We start from the raw sequence: 14,700 nt of genomic DNA, 5'->3' as shown, positions 1-14,700 counted from the left end.
TTACGTGGGGGGCAATCCCTCACCCAGTGGAGTCCTCTGTTTGATGATGAGGGGCTCAACTGCCACGTGGAAGATACGCCCCTCTCCAAACCCAGAGAGGTTGAGGCGGGAACCTAGAACTTTTTACCCTGGAGGTAGGGCAAGGTCCTGTGAGGCAAGAACAGTCTACATTTAGTGAGAGCCTGCTTTGTGCCGGGTGCCCTGCCATCTGTCACGCCCCCCCACGAGACCCCCTGCGAGACCGGCCTTCCCATCTCCATCACCAGCGAGGGAAAGGCCCTCGGGACACCAGGAGGCCACGGTCCTCTCCTGCTTCTGGTGACAGAGCCCGTGAGGGTTAGGATCAGGTCAGCCTACCAAGTCCATACTCTCCCTGCAGCGCCGAAGACCTGACCTAGAAACTTCTCTGGACGTTGCCAGAACGGAGAGCAAAGCTGAGGGCCAGCACTGGATGCTCAACACAAACAGGAGGACGACACCGAGGGGACCTCTGCCTCAGGTCTCGAGGACTTCACAGCCACATCAACACACAAGGGGACTTGCACGCACACCTGTTTTATTATTCGGGTTCTTCTGTCCCTGAGAAACCCATTTTCTGGCCTCTATCGGTGTTGCCATCTGAAGCACCAATTACGAACATAGGACATTTATGTCTGGAAAAACCAAACAAAACACAACCTCGCTCATTAAACTGTCTTCCCCTTTTCCTTCCTGCCTTTCCTGTGCCACCCCAGCAGAAATAGAAATTGGGCCAGCGAGGCTGCCCACCTGCCCGCCGCAGCTGACTGTGCTGCAGGAGCGGGCAGGCCTCCTCGTGGGCCCGAGCAGCCCCTGTGGTCCCTTCCCCTCAGGGGGACCCGGGCCCCACACTCCTGCCCCTCTTCGGGAAGGGCTCACGCCCCTGGGAGCTCGGGTTTCAGTGGATGCACACAGCCAAGCTCCGGAGATGACCCTGGCCACCTACCAGTGTAATCGACCCCAGAAAAGGAAGGCAGAGGGGCCGGGGCACCAGCAGGGCATTCCTCTGCTGACAGTGAGTGGCGGGGGCGTTATCGGGTCGGGCACAGCTGATACGGCCTTATGGAGAGATGTCACATGCCACCTCTGTGGAGGATTAACGCAGAGAATTCGAGGTCAAGGGTTTAGGCCGAACCAGCTTCTATTTATAAAAAAGAGCCTCAGGGGGGAAACAGGAAGGCAGGAGACTGGCTCGGTGTGGGTGCCAGTCGGCAGGATGACACGCTGAGGCAGAGTCCGCTCTCATCGCCTCGCCTCCCTCAAAGCAGGGCCCTCCATCGGGAGCTTCTCCCAGGGATCTGAGTGCCTGCGGTCTCTAGATGGCCCGTGTGAACTACAGAGCGCGGGCAGGCGGAACAAGTCCCACGTCTGGCTGTGTGGATGTCGTGGGGACTGTCCCCTGCTCCACAGTTCAGGGGGCCTCGTGTGAGAGCAGGGCAGACAGGCTCTTTAGTTCCACACGGACCCAAACGGGTACGTGTTAAGCAGCTCAAGTCGAAGCTCTCTGAGAGGCAGATGCCCTGACTGACAGGAGGCACAGACAGACCCCTACTCTTTTCTCCTGCCGCACGGGGACCTAATTCTGGTTTGGGGTTCCTGAAACCCAACAGTGCCACACGATGACACTCCTCTTCTGAGGGGCCTAAGAACCAGGGAGCCCAACGCCCTGGGGGCGTCCGGGTCCAATTTCAGGCCTACCGAGTCACAGACTGCAGGACTGGGGCTCGAGGGCCTGTACTTCACACAGAACCTCCAGGCCAGTGTCGCAGAGGGGGACGGCAGAGCGGGCTGTGGCGCAGGGGCCCCGCCCCCACGGAACCAGCGAGACCACACTGGCTGTCACGGGACAGATACAGTCACATGGAAAACTTTTATTAAAACATTTTAAAATAGAACTTTCCAATATGTAAAACTCTAAACAACCCTTCCTGGCCCTCCCCTGCCACAACCCGAGCCAATGCACGGTCGCATCCCTGCCCGACGGGGTGTGAGGCAGTCCTTGTTTGTCGGCAACTGCCTAGGACACCACAGGCCCAAAAAGTGGAACATGCCCAGACCTGAAAGCTACTGCACTTCACGTGCTTTGATAAGACTGAAGTTGGGGTCCTTCCGCCACGCCGGCAAGCACGTGACTGTGGTGTCGGCTCGGCTCCAGGCCTGCCCCAGGGTTATCTGCACTGCGGGTCACAGGCAGCGGGCCAGGCGTGGGGACCAACGTCACGGTCACTGGAGATAAAGACGCTCTTCTCCATCACGCCTCTCCAGAGTCGAAGAAATCAGCCGTGGGACACCCAGCCCCCAGAGCCAAACCAAGCAGAGCTGACGGGGCTGGTCCAAGGGCAGCGTCCCTGTCATCAGCACCCCCTGGCCTCTTTTCCATGCTCGTCTCACGGCCACCTGTACCTCCATTTAAGGTGCCACGAGCTCTTCTGAAACTCAGCTGATGCCCGTGTGAGGGAGTTCCTGGCCCTCCACCCAATCACAAGGCTGGTGCCTTGAGGGTCCTGATACCCAACAGCAGCAAGGACACGAAAAGGAGATACCAAGTTACGGCCTCAAAAAGGTGGCTGGCCAGCACTCCACCTCCTCCCTGGGCAAGGGCCTAGGCCCGAGGAGAGCGGGTCAGGGGAGAAGCTCCTGCCCACCCTCTGCGTGCATCCGTCTCCTACGCTGCTAACTTCTGGTGCCATCCTTGAAGACATACACTGCTGGCTGGCGGAAGGCCAGGAAGGTTTCTCAGAGCCACAGCGATGAGGAAACCTCTCTCCCAGGCTGTGACCTGACATAACCCACATACATTCAGCATGGAAACAGACCAGAGTTTAATAGTGGGGGACCGACGGTGGGGGTGGGGGGGCACGACAACCAACACGAAATCGAAAATAAAACAAACAAGCGATCAAGCATCTCTATAGAGTTTTGGTTTCTGCTGTTTCTTTCTGGGTGTGTGTTTCAGTGCGAATGTTCATGGGAAAGGACTGCTCCAGTGTGGCTCAGCGAAGAGGAGCTGAGAATGTAGTTGGTCACAGGAACTGAAAGAACACCGACACCCACTCAGCTTCTCCAGCCACCAAACCCCTGGACAGACCTGCAAGGAAGTGCCGGGAGAGAGGCAGATCAGCGCCTGCTCTGAGGAAGGGCTTCGGGGCTCATGCAACTGCCTGTGGGCCAAATTCGGGACTCTGAATTTTTAATGTCATGCAATTCCACACAGCAGCACAGAGTAAGGATCAAAATGTAAGACTTGGTGATGGGCCTGGAGGCCTGCGGGCAGCACGAAGCTTCTGAGACACTAACAGGGAACTAAGGAACAGCATCTCTAGGGTCCCGCCCTCCAGCCTTTGTTCATCAGAAGGCACACTCCTCTCTCTGACGCGTGGCCCTCGAGGAGGCCAGGCTGGGCACCTCCTGCTATACTCCGCTGAGATCAGCAGGTGCACGAAACCCAAAACCTGCCGCTGAACCCCATGCTTCCAGGACAAGCTTATAAAATAGGAAAAACGGATCAAATGTACAAATAAAGCAAAAGTTAGTAGTGTAATGTTTTCACATACCACACACTCCTCCCTCCTTATTTAATGGCTGGAAACTGGAGGTGGATACTTACGAGTTGGATGATCCAAAGCTGAATCCTGAAAAAGATGGGAAGGGCGGAGTGAAGTGAACGCGCACACACTCGAGAGGCGGAGGGGTGTCCTAGGCCCCACCGTGTCCCTCCCTTCACTCCCCGTGGAGAGCCCCGCTGGGTTGTTGGGGGACTTGTTGGCATTTCAGGGTTCTTCCCTCCCCGGTGCCCACTTTGGGCAGTGGGTCCCTGGCATGGCACCTCCCGCTCAGCTGCCCCGGGGCCACACGGACCCCCTTCATTACGAAATCATATTTTTCTCTTTTCATCCACTTGCTGCTTCTTGGGAGAAGCAAGACACTTGGGTTCTAGGCCCGGCTCTGTGGCTCACTCTCTGGCCCTTTGGGCAAATGGACCCCATGGGGTTTTTGTCTTCATTTGTAAAACAACAACGATGCCTGGCTTCTGCGCCTCATAAATGTGTTGTAGGGATAAAAAGCAGAACATACGTATTCCACTATCTGAAGAAGCGAGGGTGCAACAAATCAAAGACATTTCATCAAGTCTCTACATCTTATTGTTGGCATTTGCCACCTTGGATTTTTAAACCAAGGTCTAGTAAGACAATTTTTATTTTGGGTTCTTGTCTTGAGAGAAAAATTAAGGCAGTCATGTCTTTCTTTTTTTTTTTTAAAATTTTTTTAAGGTTTTATTTATTTATTTGACAGAGAGAGACACAGCGAGAGCAGGATCACAAGCAGGGGGAGAGGGAGAGGGAGAAACAGGCTTCCCGCTGAGCAGGGAGCCCGATGCGGGGCTCGATCCCAGGACCCTGGGATCATGACCTGAGCCGAAGGCAGACGCTTAACGACTGAGCCACCCAGGCGCCCCGGCAGTCATGTCTTTCTTTGGTAAGAAATGGCACAATGTTACACATCTAATTAAAGCCTAAGAAGAACATTTTGTCTTTCACCCACTTTCAGCCTTCAAAATACTAAACTGAATCGCCAGGTGAAAATCACTCATTTCTTTGGGTGCAGAGGCAGCGGAAGGCGTTTACTAAGGAGAAGGCAGGAGGGACTATGGTGAGGGAAACACGTCTGGCCACCTACCTCCTCCGCTCGATCCAAAGCCAGAGAATCCCCCGCTCTGGGTCCCAAAACCAGAGGTCTGTTGGGACAGTGATCCGAAAGTCGGAGCATTCTGACTTGCGAGGGTGCCGAAGGATGTGGTGTTGCTGCTGCTCCCAAACCTGGGTTCCAGGGAGAAAGCAGTTGGTGATTGGCATGGCCGCACAGGCACCTGCTGCCCGGAGGCCTTGGCCTGCCTGCCACACACGAATCGAGGGGACATGCTTGGTTCAAAGTAGTGGCCTCTCAGAAAGAGCAGGCTAGAGCCCAGAGCAAATCTCAGCTTTGGGAAGGAAAAGGACAGGAACTCGATACGAAAACCAACCAGTCCAGGGTGTTAGCTTTTCTCCACTGTCTGGAAATTCCAGGACATCTGGAAATCGAGCAGCACTACACTTTTTGCTCTGTCTCCAATAATTCTCGGATTTTATTCCATCATTTTAGCATTTCTCTTTTATCGACAACCTTCTTCCCCCAGTTATTTGTCTTCAGCTCCTCTCTGGATCTTGATCTACTGACTTTTCACAACAAGATGAGGGGTCTTCTGGAAGCAGACTCTTGGAGCGGTCCTGACTGGTCCTGCTCTATTCCTACCCCTGCTCCGGGTCTCCCAAGAACAGTGGGAGCTCCTCAGACATCTGTCAGGGGCAGATCAGGGACCTGGGGAAAGGCGATGGGCTTCCGATATTACACTACTAACTTTTGCTCTATTTGTACATTTGATTTATGTGGGTGAACCCCCCCACCAAGGCAGAATATGACACTTTTCTACTAGTAAAGAAAATAGCAGGTTTCAAATAAATAAATAAACTTCAAGATTCCCAGTCAACCCAAACCCTCCAACTCTGCAGGACTCTGTGCTGGCCGGTCACTGGAGACATCAGTGTCCATTGGAACCTGCCAAGAATGCTAGTTAAAGTTGGTCCCAACTCTACTTTAAAAGCTTTCCTTAACTTTAATTCTTGGGGTTTCCTGGGGGAAACTTAAAAGAACCATTAGTCTCTACATGAAATCCAGGAAGCAATCTATCAACTCGCTCACTTTCTGGAAACTTGCCAGCATTTCCGCACCAGCATCTTTCATGGGGAGGGAAAGGGTATGACTAAAAACATACTTTAGTTTACTTTCAAGATAAAGATGCTATCACCTCGCCAAGACTCACCCTAAGTATCCTGACCATTCCCCCAAACAAAGTTCCCACCCCCTCCCCGCGTCTTGAGCTTTTACGCATCCCATGTCCTGCGCCCAGGGCCAGGTCCACCAGACGGTGACTTCAGATGCTAATATGTCCTCTGAACGAGGCCCTTTGTAGTCATCACCACAGACATTTTATCAGGACTTTGTGGTGTGGTGAAGGCTATTTATTTTCTCCTTGAGGTTTTGGCAACCAGACTGAATTTCTGGGGCCCTTAAAAGCCAATCCCTAATATGGCATTTTCAAGGGAGGATGTGCACGAGGCGGTAAGAGCAGCTTTGAAAGCTGAGCAGTCACGGAGACTCTGAAATGTGCAGGGGGCCCAGTCAGTGCCCAGTGGCCCTGGGCCTGTGAACCGAATACCCACTCTGGGGGTCACGAGTGGAACGAGGGACACGAGGAGTGGTTTGCTCAAGGACAATGGGTCGACGACACAACAGTCCCAAGAGGAAAGAATGTGGCGAAAACTATTCATCTTGAATCCCCTGACAGAAGTCACCACACCAGGGGCAGGCCCAGCCCTAAAGTAGCCAGGACAGGACTTTCCTTGAATCATCCTTCCGTTCCACCAGGGGAACAGGGCCCGCCAACCAGTACTCTACGTTTTCAGGCGACAGCAGCACAGCCAGGTCCACCCGCACACTCGGCAGAGTCTGGCTTGGAAGGAGGGGGCCTTCCCCAGGGACGAAGAGGCATCGTGGACTGACTTGTTCGTGGATTTTGAGGGAGGGGGGCTCAGCTCAGTCAAGAGTAGGGAAAACCAAGAACTGTCTCTCCAAGCCAGGAGCAGCGGGCCCCGCACTCTTGGCCGTCCCCAGGCCCGCCCCGGGGGCTTACCCGAATCCTCCCGCGCTGGCAGCCGCAGTACCCTCTCCGAACACTTTGCCTCCCGTCGAGCCCAGAGGGCTTGTAAAGGCTGGGGCTGAACCGAATGCTGGCACCCCTCCAAACCCAGGGGATCCCCCAAAAGTAGGAGGGCTGCCAAACACTGGAGCAGCACCGAAGCCACCTGAGCAAAACAGAGGCAAACAGACAAACAGGGAAAAAGAAAGGAGACAGGAAGAGAAGACAATGAGCGGTGAGAAACCAAATCAAAAGAGGAAGGAAAACGGGGAAAATAGGTTAGAAATTCAAATTCAAAAAACTGTGACTGGGGGCGAAAGCCTTTCTAAATACCGAACCACCCCCTCCATTTCTAGCAGAGGGGTCGTGTCCACCAGGGGAGCTCCTTGAAGCCCTAAGAACCCAGCAGACCCCGTGTTTGTATGTGAGACCCTCGAGCCCTCCCATGGACAAGCTGGAAGTGTCTGCTCCCAGTCTTGTGGCATCAGATTGTCACCAAGAACCAAGAACCAGCCTGGCGCATTTCTGACCCCTTCTCAGCCCCACTGCGCTGTTCTGAGGCTCCTCGCTGAAAAAGCATTCTCGGAAACTCCGATCCCGGCCCAGGTGTCAAAGATGACAGATGTTGTTACTAACACGACACAGGCTAGGCTTCCAGCTGCGTGAAAACACACATTATAAAGCCAGAGGCTCAAAGTCTCCTCTCAGGGAGAACCTATGAACTGGGTTACAGAAGAGATGGAGAGGCGCACGGCACTGGTGCTCAGCCAGGGGCTTTTTATTTATTTAAAGCCTTATGGCTCTCACATCTCTCTCCACAGTCTCTCTGCACAGAATTTCTTACAAAATGCTTTCTCTCTGCAGTCAGGAGCTACTCCTCAATAAAAAAGCACACCAAATTTGCTCTCTGGAGGAAGGCTGCTGGATAAATGTGATAAAACAATCCATCAGTCCTGAGGAGAGCCACCAGAGCCCCTGACGTCCCCTGCTGCTCACGTGAACGGGGCGGGGGGGCGGGGGGCAGGCACACGCACAGGCCATCGTGCTGACGGTCAGGTGCGCTGAGGCGGCCTCCTCAGATTGGCAGAGATGCCCACCGGGCGGGAAGGCTGGCCATCCTTCTCTATCCCTCGTGCTCCTGAGGGGGTTCTCAAACCCCAAGATTCTGTGTACATCATTTTAGGCTATGAGCTGGGACCCTCAGTGAGTGTCCATTGAACAGAATGGACTAAACTGGTGTAAGAAATGTGCTCTAGAAAGGAGTATTTCTTAAAATGAGTACTGGCTTAAGGAGCCACGTGCTAAAGGGAATGACAGTGGCTTCAGCACAAGGAAAGAGGCGCCAGGGACACTATTCTTGCCCCTTGCGGAAAGTGAGTCCTGCTGTCAGAGGCACGAATCAGGCCTTCTTACATAAGCATAATCACACCACAAGCTTCTGCTACCTGAATCAGGAAAGATCAGACTCTGGGTAGGAAAAGCTGTTAGCTGAATTCTTTCGTTATTTGTTATCTTGCGATTCAGTCACGTGCTTATCATTGCTAGTGAAGATACTTTTTGCTAAGGCTCATGTTTGGGTTAACATTCTAGATTTTCAAACCTTGAGTGAAATTCCAAGCCATGATAATGGAGACTGTCGGGTTACAAATATAAGAGACTGGAAAAAAAAAAGTGCTAAAAAACCCTTGCAGCTGAATTATTTACGACCGATCACAGATCTAGTTACACTTTCTTCCTAGACACACGCAGCTGGACCTGGTGCCTTGCGCACAATATTACTCCGACTTCTTGATGGAGGGTGAGTGAAAAATGAGAAGTCACAGTGATACAGAAAGAAAGTAAACTGGACAGGGGAAAGGAGATTAAACATGCGCACACACACATGTGCCACCCCTCGCCCCCACATGGACACACACCACACCCACACAACGCATACACATCTACCCTCACATACACACCCCACATATACACACACACACCACATACACACTACGCTGACATACACAACATACACACACACATACAATAAGCCCCGAACAACAAACCTGGGTCATAGCTAAGTGAAACAGGAGGAAAATGGTCACTCTGGTATTATTTTTTGGAGATAGGCAACCCACTCCTGACACTAGGAAGGATTTGATTTTATTAGATGCTACATTTTCATGATTTTCTTCTCCAGAAGAAAGAGAAATTCGCTATCAATGATAATAAAATACCTGACTTACTGAGGGCCCCCTGCGTGCCAGGTACAGCACCAGCTGCTGCACAACACTGCCTTAACCCCCCCCATCCACCCGGGGAGCCTACCTTGCAGGTGAGGGAACAGGCTCCGAGAATGTATCTGCCCAAGTTCAGCCAGCTGATCGTGGTAGCGCTGGGCTGAGTGACTCAAGAGAGCACCTACCCCCTAACTGCATGGGTCAGCCTGCCTCCCTCCACCACAACTGGGGTGAGCCCGATGGGCTGGGCACAGTGGTCTGGACCCACCTCTGTCCCCCCACAAGTAATCTCCAGCACTACTATTTCCTAAAGCAACTGTACTGAGGGAGGATGGACACTTCTGGAACTTTCCCAAACCCATCAAAAATGGTCCATCTAACATCGGTATTCAAGCAAAATGCCAATCGTGATGTCTTAGGCATTTGCACTGCCTGGGCAGGAAGGATGACTCCTTTATTTAAAGCACCCTTTCCTTATGCTCAGGACTCTGTGGCACCTCCTTCTACAGCAGGAGAACTGCCATGAGTCCTGCAGCGAGAGCCAAAGTGCCGGAAGCACAGGACACGGGCTGCCTCCACCCTCACTGTCACCCTCGTGGCTACCAGTTCATTCATCCCTTGTAGCTTTCTCGGTCTTCACTCTGAGGGATTTCATGGGGCAAACAATCAAACAGGAAAAGTATTCTGAAAGGTAGGAGGATACATTTTCTCTAAGACTAAAAAAATAAAAGCATAAGATTCTCAAAGTCAATTGGGACCTGATTCCAGGATAAAGAACAACATATAAAAAAACCACATGAATCAAAAAAAGAAAACCAAAAACCAAAAACCAAAACAAACCATATCCAGTTCCTTAAAAAAAAAATAAATTAAGCCTCGATGATTAATGAATTAAAATTTCTTAGTCAAATGTTTGCTTTGTTAACTAGGCCCCAGAGCTTTGTAACCTTTTCATTTTTAAATCCTTCACTGTGAGGAAGGCTGGGGGCAAAATAAAGCTGCAATGCTCATGTCTAGTGCATTTTAAATTCTAGGAAGAATCAAAAACTGGAAGCCAAAGACTAAGCCACCCGAGCCACAGGTCTGAGTAATGGAACACAGTGCATGGAAACCACAGCAATTTAGGTTCTAGAAGGTGGGATTCCAGGCATGGAACGTGGAGCGGTCCTAAGTCAGAGCCACCTACACATCTGGTCCTCGGTAGGGTCCTTCCTCTGGAATTCACATAATTTCAAAGGCTCCCAAACACACGAGGGACAAGCATCCTGACTGCTCCCCCTTGGGGAGTCTGCTTTAAAGAACTCCTTTCTCTGCAAACATCCTCTCAAACTCTGCCACTGATCTTTTTTTGGGAGAAAAAAGTTTTTTCACACAATTTTCCATGCAACAGGGGTAGGAATTCAGACCCTCTGTAGATCTGAGACAGAAAGAGGACAGAGAGGCAGTTGACAGAACTGAAATATGTTTGTGTATCGAAACATGTATTGTTCCTTAAATTCTTAAATTATAAACGTCGTATATGATCACAGAAAAGTCACACTGTTCCCAAATGTATACTTTACAAGTAATGCTGGGATAAGAAGTAGTGCTGGTGGTACTCTTTACTCTTGATCCCACCGGCGTGTTCTCCTCATGAGAAGTAACTGTGCTGTGTACTTACAGTAAGTGGATGTTGTATGGGAACACGTATTTGTAATGTATTTATGTATGTTATGCTCAAAAGTTAAAAAAAAAAAAGTGACTTGAGAAAAAGGACAAATCAAAAAGACATAAAAACTAAGCAGACCACCTGTCTTGCCCATGACCACGAATGGGACCCAAGCTCTTCTCTGACTCTGGTGTTTTCTTGTTTATATTTTAGTTATCACTGTCTTGTATGTTCCCTTATTTTGGATGCTCTGCACTTGCTGAATATTTACATTCTTGCTTTTAACATGTCTTGGAGACCTAGAACAGTGTTAGGAACACAGTAGATGCTCAGTAAATATAAAAATGAATTGGGGAGAAAAAGTCACTTCATCTATGCTCCAATGCTACTCTCTTGAGAGCCGCCCTAGAGACATCTCCTTCCAGGTATCTACACATATGTAATATCCATCTAAAAATAAACCACAGCTAATAAGTATCAGAGTACCTGTTTTATTTGGAGTAGAAAACCCGAAGCCTTGGGATGCCACACTTCCTCCTCCAGAGCTGAAAGTGCCAGCAGGTTTCTGCTCTCCAAACGATGAGCTGGCAAATCCACCAAATGTCTTGGCCCCACTGTTTCCGAATAGATTAGAGGTATCTAAAGAAAGGGGGAACATGTTGAGGGAGATCAGAGGTAGAAAAATGTCCTTATCTACTTTGAACAGAAAAGAAACTGCAACTAGGTGTTTGAGGAGAAGCAAGTGACAAGTCTGGAATTCAAGGGAGCCGAGCTATGGTGAACACCTCCTGTGATTTGCCTGCATGTTGATGACAAGTTCTTCATCTCTGGGAGCCCAGGCTCCAGGTTCTACGGGCACACCATACAGGGGAGCTGCAGCAGGGCCCAGTGAAGAGGCTCCTTTGCAGAAACGTGTCTGTGCTCCCGCACATATCAGGTCTATCTACCAGCTTCCCGCGAGACGGTTTTCTTCTGAAGAAGAGGGCTCGGTTTCATTCATCTCCTCACATGAAAACTAACTTCATGTTTTGTCGAGCTAGAGAAAATAAAGTCAGAGCAAATCCGAAGCAAGCTTAATGGCTTCCAGCTTCCTGCTTTTACAGTCAGGTTGGACATGTCTGCTGTTGCCCGATCTGCTCAGGGAATGGCAGTGAAACAAGAAAAACCATGATGCTCCTAACTCTGATCTGAGGGGAGCTAGAGATGTTCTGAAGAACGTAAGAGGCAGCAAGACTTCCAGTCTGATTTCTTTTTCCTAAGCGGTTCAGTGAAGCCCTTGACCTTTCAGATGCTTATCTAGGTGGGTCACTCCCTCTACACACTGAAGCCACACCACAACTGAAAGGGATAAAGGAAACTAACTCCTAAAAACCAAGACGGGTAAGAAGTGTTTTGTCGGTTATAAGAAATGCAAATCTGACCGGTAACACACATAAGTAGCCAGAACCATATACACAGAAGCACTTGGGAACACAAACAGCACACTAGCAGGAATTTTTCTTTCACCCTTTTTTGGGGGAGAGGGGAGGGACAACTCACACTTCCCCACCGTGTTTGGATGGGTTTTATTAAAGTAAGTTTGCACCCAAAGAAGGCAGGGAGAAGCTGTCCCGAAATGGGGTCTAGGCCCAAAGGCACAGGCATAAGCTGGGCGCTGACTAGATGCTCCCGGCGGGTAATGGAGAGCGTGGGCCACATCACCAAGTGAGAAGAGCAAGCATCTGCACGGGCGGTCTTCCCCCATGCCGATCAGGTGCTCGCCAAGAAGGTGATGGAGAGAATGGAGGGGAGCAAGTCACTCTCAAAGTCCAGTTGTTTGAAGAGGTGGTCCTCCACTAACCCGTCAATCCCAAGGCCCCCCATCTTGCTCCGCTGCCAGCCCCACCCCCGTGGGAGATGTGACTGTCAATACTTCCAGTTGCAATGCTCTTGGTCTACGATCCAGGAAGTGAACAGCCTTATCTCAGGGACATGACCACCTTGAATTTTTAGGCACCAATACACAGAGCCCTAGGCCACCATATGGTCACCTGCTCTGTGAAACTACTGCTAGCAGTTTGAGAGGCCGGCTAGGAGTGCGCCAGACACTGATGGCGGGAGGGGTTCACAAACTCCTTTTCATCACCCCTATATGCGGTACCACAGGATTATCCATCTCCCTTTTGTAGAGGGATTCATAGGGAGAGCCTACAAAATGTCTTTTTTTTTTTTTTTTTTTTACAGATTTTATTTATTTATTTATTTGACAGAGAGAGAGAGAATACAAGTAGGCAGAGCGGCAGGCAGAGTGAGAGGGAGAAGCAGGCTCCCCGCTGAGGAAGGAGCCCGATGTGGGACTCGATCCCAGGACCCTGGGATCATGACCTGAGCTGAAGGCAGCTGCTCAACCGACTGAGCCACCCAGGTGCCCCCAAAATGTCCTCTCGAACAGCCTGAGCTTTCCATCAGTGTGCCAGCTTGGAGGCCACGTTTTCTTCTTTCAGGGACAGTACATTCATTCGATGCTGGAGATGAAAAATGGGCTCCTCAGCCATTCCTTCACTCGGTACCTCAGGAACAGAGGGCTGCAACTTTCTGACTTTGTTAGTACCAACGCGGCAAAAATTCCAAATAGCAAATCAATTCAAGTGCGAGATCTGGGGCTAGCTCTCCTCTTGGGAGAAATCTGAGATACAGAGATGAAATGATTTTACCGGGATGATGCCGGGACTGGAATGCCTGAAGTCAGAGAACACAGAAGTTTCCAGGCATTTTTTGCCCCTTCATCTCCTTGAGACGCCTCTGTCTGAAGATGCTCATGAGCGTTACAGTGGAATGCATGAGTGTTCTGCAGTCAGTCCTGGCTCAGGACACCTAGTAGCTAGAGGCAAGGACTTCACCTTCCCAAGTCCCAGTTTCTTCTGCGACAAAATGGGGATAGCAAGGGGGGGGTCCACACGGCTGCTGTGAGGATCAGATGAGCTGACATGCGCAGAGTGCCTAGTTGGGCCGATGGCGGATCCTCAGGAAATAGAACTTCCCCTCTCTGTTTCTTTAACTCTTCCTCCTACTACATCCCACTTGTGTTCGATATAAGACACAGAGCAGATCAGTGGCAGAAAACGTAATCCTTTTCATTTTGCAAAGATCCTGAGAGTTAAACCAGTCAAGTTGTAACAGTTTTCGTTCACAGTCTCAAGAGGAGCTCTGCATGTTGAAATGTTTTAGGATTTATTCAAGCGGCTCTGAAGCAAAGTGGCATTAAACGAGGTCTGCTTCTGTTTCCATGGTCAACAACGTGCTTCTCGGTTCTCTCCCAGTAGCTCCAAAATAACACAGTCCCTGGCTCTTAAAATACGGCAAGTACGAGGGTTATCTTGGTTGTTGGAACACTATGTCGTCGTAGGAGATGCCTCTTCGCTTGTGGGTAGGGCAGCTGGAAGAAAGCCTGTCTTCACAGAGCTGGCTGGTCACTTCTACTCTCGGGGGTGGCGAGTCCAGGGACAACCGGCGTCTGCTCTGGGCTTCCCCCTGCTGGCACGACATGGGTCCTCCTGGGTCTTTTATTTGGCAAAAAACACTTGCCTAACCCAACATCAGGGTCCAACCGTACTTCAATTAAATTATACCTGATATAAATTTGATATAAACACTATCACAGAGACTAGGTCTCATGTCATTCTGCGGGTCTAAAGTCACTAATTAGAATTTAACACGCACTGAGAAGGGGGTTCCTCAAGAAGCTCTGGCCCAGGATACTTTCCAAGACATTTTCTTAAAGAACAGTTGTAGAGGGAGCCTTGTGGGCCCACAAGATTGTCCTTAAATGGCTTCTTTATCCTCATGCAAGTATGTCTTTCAGGTCTCTGAACAGAAAGAATGTGCTGAGGATGGTTCTAACCAGTGTCCTTAGGACAAGACTCGAGGAGGCAATAAGTCCTTACAGGTAACAGTGTAGGGTGGTGCTGAATTTTAAGTGACCCCAGGGGTTAACCGTGTATCTCAGGTAGTCCCTGGGGGCAGAGAGCGCAGAAACCTTTAGGAGGTGGGAGCTTCTGGATAAAGAACATGCCAACTCCCAGCAACAGTGTTCCTGGCTGGTC

General features: G+C 50.5%; 1 protein-coding gene across 4 annotated transcripts in view; it reads right to left on the bottom strand.

The window, feature by feature from the left end:
- Window positions 1-1,225: 1,225 nt before the first annotated feature.
- The window catches only part of NUP214 (nucleoporin 214), a 99,724-nt gene continuing 86,249 nt past the window's right edge, over window positions 1,226-14,700 (bottom strand). For 2 of the 4 annotated variants that reach the window (XM_032418191.1, XM_032418193.1), the window contains exons 32-36: window positions 11,105-11,257; window positions 6,746-6,917; window positions 4,696-4,835; window positions 3,626-3,650; window positions 1,228-3,106 (exon numbers count right to left, since the gene is read on the bottom strand). In XM_032418191.1, the coding sequence (XP_032274082.1) occupies window positions 3,073-3,106; window positions 3,626-3,650; window positions 4,696-4,835; window positions 6,746-6,917; window positions 11,105-11,257 (524 nt within the window). In that variant the 3' untranslated portion in view covers window positions 1,228-3,072. Of the gene's footprint in view, window positions 3,107-3,625; window positions 3,651-4,695; window positions 4,836-6,745; window positions 6,918-11,104; window positions 11,258-14,700 lie in introns of all 4 variants that reach the window. The other 2 variants (XM_032418195.1, XM_032418194.1) reach the window with 2 other exon arrangements.

The sequence above is a fragment of the Phoca vitulina genome, unplaced genomic scaffold, assembly GCF_004348235.1.
Source record: "Phoca vitulina isolate PV1807 unplaced genomic scaffold, GSC_HSeal_1.0 scaffold21, whole genome shotgun sequence".
NCBI classification, from domain to species: Eukaryota; Metazoa; Chordata; class Mammalia; order Carnivora; family Phocidae; genus Phoca; species Phoca vitulina.
Note: the sequence above shows the minus strand (reverse complement) of the source record. Positions and strands in the feature narration are given on the sequence as shown.